This window comes from Pleurodeles waltl, chromosome 9, assembly GCF_031143425.1.
Source record: "Pleurodeles waltl isolate 20211129_DDA chromosome 9, aPleWal1.hap1.20221129, whole genome shotgun sequence".
Taxonomy (NCBI): domain Eukaryota; kingdom Metazoa; phylum Chordata; class Amphibia; order Caudata; family Salamandridae; genus Pleurodeles; species Pleurodeles waltl.
The window spans coordinates 754,653,018-754,671,482 of NC_090448.1; the positions used below are offsets into that span (position 1 = coordinate 754,653,018).

General features: G+C 42.3%; 1 protein-coding gene across 1 annotated transcript in view; it reads right to left on the reverse strand.

Moving 5' to 3' along the window:
* Positions 1-4,524: 4,524 nt before the first annotated feature.
* Positions 4,525-18,465, reverse strand: part of LOC138259924 (sodium/calcium exchanger 1-like) — a 414,856-nt gene continuing 400,915 nt past the window's right edge. Inside the window, exon 7 of the mRNA XM_069207907.1 lies at positions 4,525-16,325. Coding sequence (XP_069064008.1) covers positions 15,949-16,325 — 377 coding nt within the window. The 3' untranslated portion in view covers positions 4,525-15,948. The remainder of the gene's footprint in view (positions 16,326-18,465) is intronic.

Genomic DNA, 18,465 nt, shown 5'->3' on the forward strand with positions numbered 1-18,465 from the left:
CAATATGCAATGATTCTGGAAATTCATTATTGGTACACTTTTGTTTTAACCATTTGGTGTATATTTTTACTTTAGTTAATATGTATTTTATATATATCTGTTTTCAAAATTAATGAAGAATTGAAACACACAAAAAAAAAGAAACTGAAACCGGTTTTCCATTGAACTGTAGATGAACTGTATAACCCTTTCTCCAAGAGTTGATTTATAGCCCAAGCTGTGGGCTCCTTATATTTCCCAAACCGGCAATGCTTTCTGCAGAAGCCTGTGCAAACAGAAAAACAGTTGAATAAAATGAAATGTTGTACAGCCTTGAATTCACTGGAACTAAACACATAGTTGCATGTCCTCTCCTCCCTCTTCACCCAGCACATGCAATGAGAAGGCTGTTTTTCAGTGAAATAGAATTCAGGCCTCTCTCATAACCCTGACTGGCTGTTGCCAACCAATCAAAGTGAAGGTGTGTTTCACAAAACTGAAAATGTGTTGGTATGACTGAGGGATGAGGAATGAGGAGTAGGGATGATGGCTGAGGCATGAGAAGCAGGAATCATGGAAGATGGATGAGAAGTAGGAATGAGAAGCAGGGATGAGGGATGAGAAGTAGGAATGACGGAAAAGAAGTAGGGATGATGGAAAATAATTATGGGTGGGGGATAAGAAGTAGGGATGATGGAAGAGAAGTAAGGATAATGGATGAGAAGTCAGGATAATGTAAGAGAAGTAGGGATGATGGATGAGAAGTGGGAATGATGGATGAGAAGTAAGGATGATGTATGATGGAAGAGAAGTAGGGATGATGGATGAATAGTAGGGATGAGAGGCAGGGATGAGGGATGAGAAGTAGGTATGATGGATGAGAAGTAGGGATGATAGATGAGAAGTAAGGATGAGAAGTAGGCATGAGAAGTAGGGATGATGGATGAGAAGAAAGGATGATGTATGATGGATGAGAAGTAGGGATGATGGATGAATAGTTTGGATGAGAAGCAGGGATGAGGGATGAGAAGTAGGAATGATGGATGAGAAGTAGAGATGATGTACGATAGATGAGAAGTAGGGATGATAGAAGAGAAGTAGGGATGATGGATGAGAAGTAGGGATGATGTATGATGCAAAAGAAGCACAGATGATGGATAAGAAGTAAGGATGATGTATGATGGATGAGAACTAGGGATGATGGATGAGAAGCAGGGATGAGAAGTGAGGATGAGGAATGAAGAATGAGGATGTCCTAAAATGGATTCTGTACACCTGGCAGAGTTGTCATCAGTAAAGTAAAAAAAAATAGCAATTTGCAATGCCTCTACATGGGTAATACATAACAGCCATAGCTGTAATATGAGTAGCACCCAAAGTAATAATATTAGTAATGTGTCTCTCTAACAGGACATTATTTATCACTCAATTAATAGCTTTAAATACATTTTGAACGTTCAAACATTCTTCTACAAACATCAGCTTCTGAGTTCCAAAAATGCACACATTTCTGTCTCATATATCCTGTTTTCAGGTTGAGTGCACAAGCGCTCTGACGTGTTGTAACCTATCTGTGGGCTTTTAACCACGCCCACCTCATGCCAATCACTATCATTGGTTCATGGGCTTGCCTTTCAAAAATCCTTTGTTATCATTGGTAAATCCTTTACACACTCTGACGTGTTGTAATCTATCTGTGGGCTTTTAACCACGCCCACCGCAAGCTCATCACTCACTCGTTCATGGGCTTGCCTTTCAAAAATCCTTTGTTATCATTGGCAAATGCTTTAGGTATGTCCCTCCTAGTGGCAGTTCTGTTACCACATTGGCCATCGACCCTGTTACATGGATAATTGCACGTTTTGACTGCAAGCAAACTTTTTTCTTTTGTGTCTCTCCTTTGTGCTCACACTCATGGCTGCTGTGGCATTTTGAATTGGCTTGCTTATGTCAACTGTTTTACTTTTCATTTTCAATTTATATGGCAAGAAAAGTCCAGTTAGGAATGTACGATGCTAATAACTCTAACTCTAACAAATGCGAGACCCATTGCATTTATGCTTGTTAATTTTGCTGTACATATATTAATTCAACCTAGCAAATGCTTCTAGTTAATGGGCTGGGCTGGGCTGACCAGAGGAGAGCTACTGGTAGCTCACGAGCTACTCGTTTGAGACATCTGATTTATATCTTTTTTTTTGGACAACAGTGTTAGATGTCAATACTTATGCTAAGACTGGGTACTTTGCGTTTGAATGTTTACAATAGGCACTAGTCTGGTGCTGTTAACAAGGCTGGAATATGTGATCTCTGTGATGGTGGGGTTCAAGACCTCATGCATGTACTTTTTGTCTGTCCAAACATGATTGTTTGTGAAGCTAGAAATCGTTTTTAATGCCATTGTGTTTTAAATGCAAAATAATAAACATTGATGAATTGATTGGTATAGTAAAAGCTCCACTAAATGAAGTAGTCTGTTATAATTTTAAATTATTTAAACTAGTTTTAGATGAGTGTCACAGTTGTTAATTTGTAAATCTTTTTATATTGTGGATATCAGTTGGGATCTATACTAATAAAATGTTTTGACTTGCCTACCCGAGCCAGTCATTATGAAGGGCATGTGCTGTTCCTACTGCCTGAGTAAGTGTTTCTAGTGCACTATGGACAAGATTTTGCTCTGAGATGCCATAAGGGAAATTTGCAGCACTTGTGGTTGACTTTTGTATGCAACTCAGAGTACAGTTTGTAATTGTCATGCTCTGTCATGTTTGATTTACTTCTCAAAGCATACATTTGGCATTTATTTCTACAATGTCACTTATTTTAATTTCCTTATTTTGAAGGATTTGTATGTGCTTCCTATTTGCATTCTACAACATTGAAAAAAACACAACTTGTTCACAAAATCTTTTACTATGCTCAATTTATAAACTGTTTCATTAAACCGTGTTAACATTGTCCTTCAGTCCGAAGGGTCCCTAATAATAAGCCATTGTACTGGACCGTAAGAAACATAAAGCATTGAAATGAATTGCTAATTTCGGTCACACAAGATATTGCTATATACGCTGGCTATTAAGGTTAATGCAAAGCCCTAAAATGGCTTGTCTGCACAACTTATGTTTTTTCAACACTGCGTCAGTTTAACCATCAGAAGCCATTTTAGAATGTTGAAACAGTTAACCTCCAAATGTCAAGTTTGATATCCACATACCTTTCTTTTACTTACCATTACACCAGTCCACTTAGCTCACCCAAGGAAAATTGAAATGATAGGACAACTAGCTCTTGTGGGGCATATCTGTGTTAAACACAAATTTAAGAAGGTATTCGTGAACACAGCCATGATGAGGTAAGCAGAACTTTTGTTAGCTTCCTACAGTCTTAAGTGTGGTGTTTACAATTGACAAAGGCCCTACCTGTGACTGGCCCAATATTTTGTTCACTAAAGCCGTCTGTCTGTTTCCCCTGTGTTGTGTCATTCTCAGTTTGTGCACCGGATTACTGAAGATTATTCCATTTTTGACAAATTCCCTATGCAAATTTGACACGTTTTTTCCTAGTGAAATGTGCATATGGAAAATTCTCAGATATGCCGTGATTTGTAGAAGCTACAATGCTGACTCAGGTTCTAAAGCATTTGTGCCCATTTTGGAATTACCAGGCCTATCATATAGAAGGCCAAAGTGCTACATAGAAAACGTGACACTAACAAATTTGTGGGTCATACTCTGCCACAAGTCTGGTAATGTAAACTAAGATTTAAGTGTCGGTCATTGCACATCAGCCGTGGTCTCCGGTGTGCCCAAACAGCCCATAACTAGAAGCACACTCAGGAAAGTGGGCAATCTATTTTGAATGAAACGCCCATAAAAGGGAAGTAAGCTGTGTTTCAAACTTTTTTGTACCCAATTCTATCTTTAGGATTAGAAGGAATTAGGTTAGTTTGGATAAACCACAAATATGGCACGTGAATCTGTGGGGGAAAAAAGAGAAATGCATCGGTTCCTAGGTGTTCTCCAAGGAGAGTGTCTGGTGTGAAAAATGCTTAACAGGAGTCGTCATATTCCTATCTATTTGAAGTATTTTCCTGTAATAATGTACATATCTGTAAATAATTTTCCTGTAACAACACCCAATTTCTTTTTTTTTTTTTTTTAGCGTTGTCATAGTGGACTGATTTTTTGTTTTTAAGGAAATGTTGCTTTAAGAGCAGATGTGGATTCTTGTAGGATGGCTCCTCCTTTTACTGTGTGCTGGGCGTGGAATGCTTTCGGTGAACATCCTAATAGAAAGTTCCTTCACTGAGGGCTGTTGTAGGATGTTGCACCTTCTGCACTAACCAGTCCCTGCGTTCGTGGCATTTGTTGCTAATGACCCGAATAAACTCTTATTCCTTCACCTGCAGTCCTAATATTTTCACCGAATCACAATACCTGGTGCATAATTTGTATACACATAGGGGGCATGCCCAGACGTATCATGTGTGCATGCACGGTTTATATTCACAACTGCACAGACACAAGGCAATCTTTTCATGACTGTTTAATTTGCATAACATCTTTTATATATTTTCTTTTTATGTACAACAAGCAACATGCAATTTAGTTCACGGCTGAGGTGCGGGGGGAGAGGATAGTTGAGAGTGGGGGCATTCAGATCAAACCAGTGTCACGCGTATGCCAAGCAGCGAGGTTCGAGCCACCCACCCCCGGGCACGTGGAAGTGGGCATCTTGACATTTCTTGATGAGCCTTGTCTCTACCGGCTGATACTGCCGCCATGGCACATCTATCAAGGGTCAGGCAGTGTCTGGAGTCCCTGTCTGTACTCCGGCATGTCAAGAAATCTCTGTATTTCTCAGTTATTCTTTCTACCTCTACTATTCAAGAGTAGAAGGTAGTTGATGGTGTCCATGGCTCAGAACAGCCATGGTGCAGCAGTTGTGCCGCTTTCACTACGTTTACTTTTCGGGGGAGTGCTTGTGCTTTGATGTCCCTAATGGTATCTGCACACTGACCTCCGGGGGAGCAAGGAATGGGGGAGCAGTGGCATGAGTTGTGCTTGAAGTACCTGTTGGCAGGGCGCCTACAGAATCTGAGAATTCCCCTTCAATTTGATTTTTTTGTGCTTTAATTTTACCCCCACCACACACACACTTTCCTTTGGTGCAGCCTCCCACGCCATACCCTGCACTTTGACGTAAGCCTACTATACTCAGTGTGTCTTCTGTTTTTCACCCTGAACTCTCACGAGGATGTGTGTAACAGGGCCTATAATTAAATATGATACCCTTGCGCCCACACATATGCTGTTAGGATACGATTCTTAACTAAAAAAATAAGTATATTATACTGATCGGACTCTCCATGTGTGTCCTAAAACTGCTCCGCGTCACACGTACATCACACGCCAGCACTGGCGTAGAGCATGTGGCATGGGTGCTCATGCAGGCACGGAAAAAGGGCCCGTCTCATAGTTGGTTTCAAAATCACAGACGTAACGTGAGGTGCAGCAGCCCCTTGTGGCACTGTACCTGCTGCACCAACGACAGCTAAGACCCCTGAAACTGGGCTCAGTGTATGACCCTTTGACCCAGTGCAGAAGGAGCATGGCTGAAAGTGCATGTCCCACTCATCTCTGCAACCGCATTCCCTTCCCTTGCAGTGCGCACTCGCACAGGGTCCTCCTCCTCTGCTATTTAAATGTTGCCTTTAGAAAGAGGGGAAATCAGGCATTTGACGGGCACGACAGAGAGGGGGAAACAGTAGCCATGGACGTAATCAGACAGCTGAAACAAATATCAACAACCCTGCCTGCAGCATCCAATTCGCCAGGCTGAGATACATACAGAACAAGCACAAGGCATGGGGGAAACCACCTAACCGGCGAGGGGGGATCCCTACTCCAAATGTGTCCAAATGGACAAGAACGTGATGGAAGCAGTGCTTAATTTGTAAATAACAACGTGCCGGTGCCCAAAACCCTTCTCTGAAGCACGCGGCTGCTGTATTTAAATGTGCGAGCATGGAAAAACGAGGCAGCATAATCCTGAAGCCATCTCTGGCCTATTCAATCCATTTAAAGCAACTCCTTGCCCCTTCAGCTCAGTCTTGCAGCTTTCTGCTTTCTCCCATCGTGACACTTTTTCGTTTTTGTCTTCCTCCTTCTTTCCCATATAAGTCTTTTGCTCGCAGTAAATGCTTGAGGCAGAAGTCTAAGCGCCGGCCCTCAAAAACAAGTGCCGGTACTCAGCACCGGCAACAACAAGCACAAATTAAGCACTGGATGGAAGCGCTCACTTTGAGGGAAGGACGGGTGGCATAAAAGGACAACTTGGATCAGTGGCCAAATATCAAAAAGTGCAGGATCCCATGTAGTAGAGGGTTAACATCTAGGGTTTAACACCCTCCCTCGAGAGGAGGAAAACATATATACAACCAGCAGCTAGCTTCAGGAAAGCCCAGTGAAACAGTAACCCAAGACGAAGCAGGGCGTAATGTATTGGTTGTGTCATGCGCAAACAATATTTTCATTTGTTCCGTAGACTAGATTCTATACTTCATGGAGATGATGCTGCTAACAACAATTGTGCTAACATTTATCACAAGATTGTAATGCTGCTAGTGTCGAGCATGAATATAGTTAACTGTTCATAGTTCATGTTTTTAACACAGGGTGGCAGGACATATTTAATGGAATATCCACTGTGGTTGTTTAGGGCACAAACAAAGGAATACTGCAGATATATTGCCTGTGAGAACGTGTTATCACAGGGGCCAGGCAGTGTAGGGGCTACTTCCTCCAGAGTCTAGCTCCTACTCTTGGACACCTGGCAATTAATTACTTCAAAAAATGCCCATTCCTGAGAGGAGTTTCGATATCAGAAATATCAGCAGAATGTAAGGTGTCTTACTCTGGGCCACAGAGATATACAAGCGGAAGGTAAATGGACCATCTCCGGACACTACAGACCAGACAGGCCTATACAAGGTAACGCTGGATGGTAACATTGAATGCAAACCTTTGACATTATGAGAAGGTCTCTCACAGGACTTCCCTGATATCACGTGGCAGAGGTGTGCTAACTAAAGTATGAGAAGAGGCTACCTCTAGAAACATAGTGGCAGACGAAGTATACTTGGCATTTCAGGTGTGACTTCATCGAGTAGGCAATACACTCCACCTCTATGCCCTGGATAGAAGGAAGTCCACCTACATAGGGTGCAGGAAATGTGAGAGTTTTCCAGGTCAGAGGATAAGGGTAAAATAGACATATTGTCAGGAAAGTGCTTGAATTCAACAACAAGAGTTATCAGGAATGTCAAGATATTGTTTCAAACTGTGCAAAGCACAAGACTGTAGAAGAGTGGACTGTAGTGTGCACTTTACCAAAATCTTTGCTTCTAGACTAGCTAATTAGTCCCTGTTCAAGTGTGCCAAATACATGTCTTTGGACCTGATTTAAAGTTTTGCATACGGGGTAGTCCACTATAAACTCGCAAGAGTACCTGTTTGCCGAACTGACCATCAGCCTGCTCTAATAAGCGCCTAGGGGACTGTCATGTTTCTGAAAGGGTTGCCCCCTCTGGAAACCCCACAGCAATGAAGGCGGGGCTTTCGGTGTAGATACATTAAACCATCTGCCCTATTTAGAGTGGATGCACTTTTTTCAGTTTTAGACCAGCAGGAAAATTATAGCAGTGGCAAGCAGGAAAAACTATATAATTACTCCACAGGGAGTAACATCTACAGCGTCAAGGTAATTCGTTTTTTTCTTACAAAACAAACTCCTACTTTAGGAGGTTGTTTTGGAAAATAAAAGTTTGCTGAGCAGTCGCCTTATATGGGCAGCCTCGCACCATACTTTCTGTGCATTTAGAGGAGCCAACTTCACACTGGTGCCTTTGAAGCCGCAGAGATATCCGCAGGTCTGGTTGAGGTCTCAAAATATGGCAGACAGTAGTCCATCCAAGGTATCAGAAGCAATGACCTCCACCACTCTGATGGCCCGCCGCCACCACAGTCGAAATGAGGCCCTTTTGTCTGGTTCAGAAGCTCATTTTCCATTCAGAGCCACACTGTTTGACTGGGAAAAAATACTGGAACGATAGTTGTAACTTCCATTCAAGCAAAGTAGAATTGAGCAGATTTTAAATGAAGGAAGTGTGCTACAGATGTGGTAAATCATATTATTCTGCGCTTGCTTAGTTTCTGGACTTGAGTTTTGAAAGGAAGAACCCTGCAAGGGAAACTGTCGTGACTATTAAAAGATAACTTGCACATGTGAAACTTTCTGGTTTCAAACAAGTGCAACCAAAAATATGCTGCTGTGGCCTAGCAGCAAGAGTATCCATTGCTGTTTCTCAACAAACATATTCATGGTAACGGCTAACTACAGGTGGTTCCAACAGATTATACTTTACTAATAGGTTGTACTAGATACACTTGCAAGATCTTTGCAGACATTGGCAACTTTTTTGACCAATCCATTACACTATGCAACTAGACATTAAACTTTCTCGCTTATGATTCTATCCCAAGTAACTGGTCTCAATTAGCATAGTGTGTAAATATACTAACAGTAAAGTTTGATTTGTTCTTTCACCAGGTTGTTCCTGAGTGTGTTCATATTCAGGACTTTGATTATAGACAACTAATTCCAATATTAAAGAAGTAATGCTTTCTATGCCACTCGAGAAAGGTACTTCCAGGCGATGACAACCAACACTTGGATGATCTATTGAGAAGATATAGTGACTCTAAGAAAATACCTCTCTCTTGGAACAGAGAGAGTGAGCCATTCATCCAAATGTGGTTTAAATTGTCAAAAGTGAGGATAAGTGGCCCTTGGCCGCATGCAGTCCAGTTAGTTTCAGAGGCAAGTCTTTGGGGTCTGACAATGAAGCTCTCAGGCCCATATATGTCTTTTAGAAGCTAAATGTATCATTTTGTCATAGGGTTGCCAAGCATGTTGATTAAATCATACCACAACTGAGAGCCCACACTGTCTAAACAACCTATATGTCTTCTTTTAAGGGGTACCAAAGGAAATGGTTAAGAAAATGGTCTGTGTGGTGGCAACAGGCTGTGCTTTCGGTGGTTGGGACCTTGGTACGTTCTGTCTTCTATAACGAGGAGGAAGAAACAGGTTGGAAATCTGAGTTTGTTGTAACTTTATAGTAGTCATTCAAACCATTGTTTTGAGGCTCTCTCTGTATGAGCATTGATTAAACCAAAATGTCTAGGGTAGTGGAGATTAAACACACAAAAGGTGATGGCAGGATGCTTGCAAGTAGCCTAACCAGTGGTTAGAGTTAGGGTAGAATTCTAACCCATCCTTTTTTTTTCCACTGTGCGACCCAGCTATATGTAAATCACCCTTGGACCTGCTTCAACAAGAACAGTGCAGTCCGAAATGCCAAGCCAAGTCCTCTCTAAACAGGAACACAAGCAACTCAAGACCCATTTTTTACTTATTTGGGCCTCTTAAGGTAGTTCACGTGGCAAAGTGAGTCTGGATATATCCTTGGCCACTTAGGGCGCACATCAAACACACAAAAGGTAATGCGAGGAATGCTTGCAAATAGGCTACCCACTGGCCATTGTTCTTTGCCCACGGTGCCACCTCAGATTAGACCCAGTCATAAAAGTATGCCCAGACGTGTGTCCCTTGCTCTCCGTGCCACAGCATCCATGCTATACCTACTGATGAGACCTAAGAAGATCAAAACCCATCTATGGTTGCTTGTTGTCCCGTCTGGAGGGAGCCTTGTCTGGCAGTTCGTGATGGACTGTTCACATGCAGAGCAGGGTCAGGAGCGATTTGCAAAAGGCTACCTTTTGTCTAGAGTGGCACCATGGGTAAAAAAACAAAAAAACAATAACTATGCGTTGCAATGCTACTCTGAACTATACCCAGTGGTACACTAATTGCAAGCACTCCTCCAATCACCTTTTGTATGGGATAGTGAAAGAGACATCGGGGATCCTTTAGTACCCCAAATGACATTATTTGGTTGATTGTGCGTCCCATCGTAGGACATCGACAGCCTTCTATATATGACAGCGAGGGGCCAACAAGGAGCACAAGAGGAGAGCAATACCTACCCCTAGGGCAACAAAGTGCAGGGTAAGTGTTTATTCCCTCCCTCTGTCCCAAACTGGAACCATATGTTTTTGTATGTTAGCATGTCCGAGGGTGGCCTTTGTTCTTTCTCCAAGGTAAAATCGCCCTGGTGCAGAACATAGGATAAACACATGAATAACTCGTAACATTGATGAGATTAACTTAGAATACCTTGAGTAGTTCCCATCTATATCACACCTTGGGAGGCAAATGCCATAGCAACATACAAATCTTTCATTTGTCAATCTGTGGGATTTAGGGGGTGCCACCCATCTTTTACTTAGTTATATGGTCACATTGTGCAAACCCTACAGCGAACACACACAGACAGTCTAAGCTTCCCAGCCTTAGACTTTTATAAGTGTTTTTTGATCTGAATGCACACCACCTGGATACCATTTCAATTTGTGCAACTGTGCTCTAAATAACCAGGGAACATTGGCTGTGTCGGGTCAGGTAAAGGCTCACGCAGAAAACGTTTTTGAGGCTTAAACCCTGCACAGAACCGTAGATGTCGAGCAAACGTGAGAGAACGAAACAGAACTGAATGAAAGTCATTTAAAAAAGTACTTTGAGTGCAAGTGCGATCCGGTTGGCCTTCAGGTGGGCTCGTGCTTTTGCACTCCACAGATGTCCTGGTTGGTTTCCTTTCTCTCATTGCTGAGAACGATTTCGCTGGTTCTCCAGACCTGCCATTTATAAACTGTGAAGTGAAACATGGACTACTTCCCCCAGCACCAACAATGAATGCACCTTATCCCCCCACCCCGCCCCACAATGTAAACAATGGCTCAATAACACAGGGTCACAGAGTTCAGGCACGAGGAGAACAACAAACACGTACATTAGCATCAAAACCTAAATTCACAGTGTTTGCAAAATGGAAGAACAGAAAGGTGCCAGGCCCGAGGAAGACCGCCATGCTGGAGAGGACCTGTAACCAGTGGGGATTCAGAATGGCCAGACCTGGACTCAGTGGAGATTTGGGGAGTCAAGCGGATAGAGCCAGAGGCATACTGGGTTGGGGTAGAAACAGAGAAGATTCTGGGAACCTGGAGCTGAAGGTAAATTTGTGAGCTCAGTGCCTGAGGGGATTAGTCAAGTAGGTGTGGTGTGAAGTCACAGAGGACTCTGTAAGCCCCCTTTGGTCAGCTGGAATTCTGTACTGGAGGCAAAAGCTGAAGGAAACATTGAAACCTGCAGCCCGAAAGGTTCCATAAGCAGAACAGCTTAAAGCCAGAGGAGATTCCTTGAAGTAAGCGTTGAGCGAAAGAAGATCCTGAGACTGGAATCTGGACCTAGAGCCAGGGAGTCTGGCCCCACTTGGTCTGGTGTCTGGTGCCAGATGTTATCTCCAAAGGGAAAACGTATCCAAAAGATTTTTAAGGGGGTGCTTGGGGCCTAATGATATTGTGGAGAAAGGGTGGAACCAGAAGGAAGCCTGAATCCAGTGCATAATTTAGAAAGGTTGACTGGAAACGGATGTTGTTTTGGGATGTGAGTCTTGAACATGAGTGGATCTTGATAGTATGGAATGGAGAGGGAGAATTCTTAGATGGCATGTTGTAGTCTGAGGATTCTGGGAAGAAAGTGTGAAACCGTGAGGTAAAATTGAAGGGGTTGGGGGCTCCAAGCCAGATGAGACTATGAGAAAGTGGCCTGTAACCAGAGGGTGTTCCATAGTCTGGGTAGAGAGATGCTCAAGAGATAATTCTGGAATGAATGTATAAAGATAGAAAGCATTCTATGTGAACGCACTGGAATAACAAATATTTACCAGAGGGAATCTAGAACCAGAGAGAGTTGTGGAATTGACCCTGTGAACATGTAGCTCCTCAGAGGTAGCTGATCTTTGAAAGGATTGTGTTGTGTTTTGAGGATGAGGGATATAACACTAGCAAGTATTCTTTAAAGAAAGCTAAGAGGCAAACACAATATGAGTTAATACCAGGAAGAAGAACAAATTATATTACTTTCAGGTACCTTGAAGAAGAGATCAAATATGTATGTACCTAGAACTAAAAGGTGTTGCGTAATGAGAACGGTTGTAGGGTTACAGCTGTCAAGGAAACCGTGAAGATACAGAGGTAGAGATCATAAGCCTTGTATCTGGGGCACTACTTGTTCAGAGACTTGAGTAAATCCTAAACATTCCCCAAAAGAGAGCTCCGTGCACCCCTTTATAGACTCTATAATCATAGACACAGATTGTACTTAAGAACGGTCTATGTCATAAACCATCTAGTGACATTTTAAACACTCCCAATGACATGTAATGGTATGGCAGGGCTGGCACTGACATGTTCCATGTAGGACTGTGGTCACAGAAAACAAACAAATAACAGTAAATCTAAAGAGAGCTAAAGAACCTGCAAGACCACAGGCAGAATCAGATATTATGAATAAGGCGGAAGCTGGGGATTACATTCAACTTTATTATTTTAGTTACAGTGTGAGATTTATGGTGTTAAAACCTACCGTAGACACAAAGAGAATCTAAAGTAACATATGGCTGAAGGTTTCTTGGGGCTAACCAAGAATGTTAGTGTAGTACAATGCACAAACATTGCGAGTCTCAAAAAGATTTTATGTCAGCTGGCATAAACCCTATTAAAAAGTACTGAGATCGTTTTTGGACTGGGATAGTATAATGTCAAACCTCTTTTTACGCACACAATGGAAATTTAGCCAGAGAATGGGAATGGGGGTGTGATATGTCTAGAACGAGACAGAGTGTTCAGTATAGGAATTTGGAACCAAGTATATTACATAGTATCCGGAGACAGAGGTAGCCAAGGACCATTTTGGCATTCTAGAATCAGAAAGGGAGACCAAATATACAGTAGAGAACCCAGAAGTAGAACCAGTTTACTGCAGGAAGCCTCTAATCTCAGCCAGGAACCAGGTTTTATTTATAGTTTAAAAAGCGAGACTAAGTCAGATAAAAATCATCATCTAGTTGCACAAAGAATCAGGCACCAGGAACAGTAGAAAGTAGAAACTGTCTAGAACCAGAGTTAGAGGCATGGCGTAATGTAGACAATCTAGAGCAGATAGAGCGACCACAAGTAATACAAACAGTCTAGAATCAGGGTAAGGGTACAGATGTAATACAGTAACTCTAGAGCTAAAGTCAGGGATCAGATATAATGCATTTAATGTAGAACCAGACTAAAACAAGTGTAATATAAATCTTAGAAACACGGGGATAGAATGGAGTGTATTGTAAACGGTGTATAAGACAATAGGAGAGAACCACTAACCCAGTGTATCAGAGTTTCTCGCTCCAGAAACAGTCAGAGCCATTATCTAGAATCAGGAGCTGGGCATGATAGAGAAGTGTAGACCAGACACATGAGGATCATTTTTACCCTGGAGTGATACAGAATCTAAAACTAGGAAGTGTCTGACCTTACAGTAATACAGAACGGCTAGAAAAAGGGACCAGCTGCTACACTTATGGCCTAGAGTCAGGGACAATGTCAGAAATCAGGTATAACACTATCGGGATCCAATGGACACCAAATCAAGTAAAACAGTGTGTATGGTACAGAGAGAAAAGGGTTCAGTTTGTCTGTATAATACAGGGTGACCAGAACAGAATGGCCAGAATCAAACGAGAGAATCAAAGCCGGTACAACCAATGTCTGAAGATCAAGACAAACTTAAAACCAATAGAAAGTAAGAACAAGGTACAATGCAGAAACGAGAATGTGTTTCAACAAGTGAGTCAGAAATAGGAACACAAAGGTAATTAATTGGTACAAACAAGACAATCAGAAAACTGCTTCAAAACAACATTTCTGTACTTGGAAGATTGCTAACTGAAGAATGTGTAATAGTGTTAGGGCCATCAGGAACCAGGTCTATTGTTCGGAGCCAATGAGTGTTGTGGACTACTGATGTAGTAGAGCTGAGTTTATAGGAGATGATTGGGGAAAAGAGAACTGAGATGAGGAATATTAGTGTTCTGTGCTATGTCTGAGCCTTTGCTTTCTTTAAAGTGTGGGTTTGTAGACGAGAAGGTGGGTATCAGAGAACAGGTAAAGTAGCACCTAAAACCAGACAGAATGTGGCATTGTCTGTGATAGAGGCTGACAAACACGACTCAGGTAAGAAATAAACTGGATCTACCTGACGTCCAGAAATAGACTGCCGAGAAAAGATGCCTAGATCAACAAGACAGTCATCAACTGTGCTTGGAAGAAGAGAAGGGGTTGAATATCTAACCTGACACACCACAAGGAGTCTGCCATCTAGGAGAATAACTAGAGTGGCTGTGGATTGTGCCGTCCTGGAAAAAAGGCTTGAGAAACTGTAAAGGTTTGAGATGACAGAACAAGTTGTTTGAGCAAACCGGGTCTTGTGAGGAGATAAGGGGTACTTTGTAGAGTTTCTCTATATTGCGGGGGCCAATTGGTGGAACCAGTTTGAGAGGATATTCGGCTTATCTGTGAAACACCTAACAAGTGACACCTGTAAGTTTCCCAGTGCGTGCTTAGAACCTCCTGCCCTGACCACTTCTATGGGCTACAATGGAGAACCAAGCTATCACTTCTCCAGATGTTCTTCCTTCTGCTAAGGTTTCTTCATCTGTTTGTGCACTGGTGCACATAGGGATGTTGTTTGCCTCGAATTCTGCACCACTGTCCCGCAGAGGGGAATTCTAAGATGGCCACCAATGAACAGCATTGTTCGTTGGAAGGATCTTTGTCACCACATACATGTCCACATCAGCCTTGTGAAAAAAAATCACAGGTGGGCTCTGATGCCTTAACACCTCCTCAGAAAGTCTCTATCCTTGGGGTGCATTGTGCTGTGGGCGCTCTTGGTGCTCCTGGCCCATTTAGGAAGTCCTTGTTGGGAGACAGCTGCCATATTTGAGTACTGAAGTCAACAAGACGGACAACTACTGACGATAGTGGACGACTCTGTAGCATTCGGAACAACAACAACGGTATTTCAGCACCCACTAGCTTTCTGACCGCAGAGCTGCGAAGCCCCACTGTTTCCAAAAACAGATGCATCTCTGGAAGCACAGGTGTCAGCTGGCAGTTTGGGGTCAAGTTCATGTATTGTTCCGACATTGCCGTAGTTTTTTCCCGCATTCTTTCTCTCTATATTTCATGTTCCACTTCCATTTCACTATTTATTTTATCAATATATTTCTCTCTTATTTTAAATCATCAGTTCTTACTTTAGGCATTCATAGATTAATACATTCTTCCTCGTTTAGTTCTTTTTCCTTTTTTCTTTGTCTATTTTCATTTTTTCTTTGTCTCTTTTGTTCTTGCATTCTTTCCTTCTGTCTTCCCTTGTCCAACTGGATGAATGTAGAATTCCTCCCCTCATTCAGATGCTGCTTTTACCAATAACAGACTTATGTCTCCTATTATAGTGCATGATAGGCACATTACCCCGTAGCCCCACATAAAAAATACCCACAAAACACAAACGGACATGACATATATGCACATACTCTTTGTTCCATAAATCTCTCCCCCAGTCCCTCCCTGCTTCCCCTCCCCCGTGTTGTCAGTCTCCTTTCATTGAATGGTCTTGACATGGGCAGAATATAGGTAGGTGCGGCCCAATTTTAGGACACCTAGCAGCCTGGCAGGTTCTATATCACTCACCCTCTGCACAGTCTGGAATATGCTGCATATTATAGTTTGGACCTCCCCCTTTGGGTTACTTCAGGTTTGTTCTCAGCAATTCCACATGTTTCCCCTACTCCTCAGAAAGCTGGAGAGGTAGGGAGAATGGGAGAGATCCATGTCCTGCTATTGGCCTCCTGCGTCTGAGTCTTTGGTCTTCTTGCCCCTTCAGCCACGGCCTTTAGAATCCCTTGACGTGGCAGTAGGCCTCCAAGGATGCTAGCAGAATGTAGGTTAACCAGAGGAGGAGAAAGAAGACCATTGTGAGGGCCTTAGCAGTCCTCGGGCCCCCAAGCTCGCCTCCGATGGATGGACGCCGGCGGTACATTAGCACCCCAATGCTAAGGAAGGCGAAGATGGTAAAGAGGGTCACAGAAAAGGCAAGGTTGCCTGGCTTTACTAGGAAAGGCTTGCCCTGGCTAGCCCAATACACTGCAGCGATGGTCCAGGCCACACCAATGCCCAGGAAGACATTCACAGCGTTGCTGCCTGTCACATTGCCGATGGATGCATCTGCGTTTTGGTCTTGGATGGCTGCCACTTTGCTGGCAAATGTATCTAGAAGAGAAAAGTGTAGGGTTGAGTTGAGAATTTGGAAAGTTTAATCCAGGTTTATGCACCAATTGACAACTTTAGAAGAAATCTTGCATGCATCTACATGATCCACGACCAAGGCCACATCTGGAGTTTTGTGTACATGTTAGCAAATATATTGGGCCTCATTAAAAGGTGGGTGGTAACAGAATAGCCACCAAAAATTGACTGATGACTCAGCCATCCATCTCTTGGTTCCCCATTTAAATTCAGGGATAAAAAACTGTTGATTGGCCTGACACAGACATAATGACATTAGATAGCCCACCCTACTTTGTGCAATCCCTCAAATGTCATGTGCACCGGTGTTTAATCTGCATGGAATCACCATGACATAGCAGGACAGAAAAGGTCAATAAATGCCCCCCACTTACTGGGATCCATTATGTCATTTCTGAAAAAGGCCCCTGCTTTTCTGATCTGAGGGAGGCATTACTATCTCCGTTTTCCCCCTTAAGTGGCTCCTACCATGGAGGGGAGGGGGGCTGCTTCAAGAACAATATGCTAACAGCCAGGCTTTAAATTCTACTGGACTTAAAATATTCCAAATAGGTCAAGGCAAGAACATTCTAGTCGACCACTCGACATGGTGAGTAAAACATGTTATGGCTGAGTGTCGCAGTCTGGTGAGAGGTATGCCATTCTTCGGGAAAATCCTTTAGATGCCCTTGACAGACATGCAGTGCTCTCATGGGCGCTGGAAGGATGGTTGCTGGGGGTGCTGCAGAACCCACAGAAATAATCATGCTGGAGTTCAGAAGGTGAATCAGTAAGAAATATGCTTTACATTTTGTGTTTGTTGTCTTTGAATGTGCAGCAAATGTCACAAGCTAGACAAATATCAGGCTATGTTTTCTGACAAATTGATACTTATTGGGAAACTGAGGCGCATTTTTATTTCTCTGACTGCAAAGTGACAGGATTTTGTAAAAGTGATCCATGTGACAATCCTGCTGGGGTACAGGAAACAAAATGAATGGCTGTAGGATGTCTCTTTGTTTCTAACACACAACAACATTTAAATATCGTCAAATGAAGTATACACATATTTCAAATTATATCAGTAATTAGGAAAGTGCAAATAAAGCACATTTTTGTAATTCTGAAGCGTGATGTAAACAAACATTTTATTGTGATAAAAACAAATCAAAACACTTTATTTGGTGATGCACAAATGCTAAATATCCACTCAAACTCGATTTCCATACATTATCGTTTTTGTGCTGTACTGTTTTACCAGTAAACCTTCATGTGTGTGCAAATTTTAGTTGCAATTTCAATGGAAAATGTGCTTTCTGTGACAGTGCACTACCACACCATTGCTCCAAAATGCACAATCAGCTACATACCCTACCCTTACCACACTGCTGCGGAATGGGTGGGAACATTTGCTACACTGTGTTTTTTGTATGACTCTTTTTCACAACCCCTATGACCTCAGTGATATAACAGTGATTAATGACAGCACCCCCACTCTAAAAATTGTCCCAGCACCACTCAATGCTCTGTTTTGATCCTAAAAGGTGGAACACTGGATATGTCTCAACTACTCACTGAAATGCATTGGAAGGAATGGAGTTTCACTGAGGAAAAGGAAAATACATGAAAAAAGTCAATTATAGCCTTCACAATTTGAATCACTTGTTATTCCTTGCAGGGCTGCAGAGAGATCTTTCATGTTGTTAGTTTAGTTTAACACTCCATATGTTCTAGGTTTTGGTAAATGTTATCGGAGTAACGGAAATAACAGCCCCATAGCTAAATACAATTAATATGTGATATTCAGAAGACAATTTCACTGTAACAAAGCTAGAGATAGATTGGCACTTACTTTACATACGAAATAAATCTGAAAATGCATTCCTGATGTCCAGTATTTATGACTGTGTCAGGCACTTGTGGTATGATTTACACATTATAAGGAGACTTATGGTCATTTTAATGTGTTTGGCAGCTTTCCATGTATTTGTATTGATTTCAGGGACACTTGAGGGCAAAATTAGCATCAGGGATATTGATGAATGTGCGGAAAGAATACTTTAAGCTTGAAGACACTTATGTTGGCTTCCTTTCCAAAGCAGCTATTTTACAATTTATGGCAATG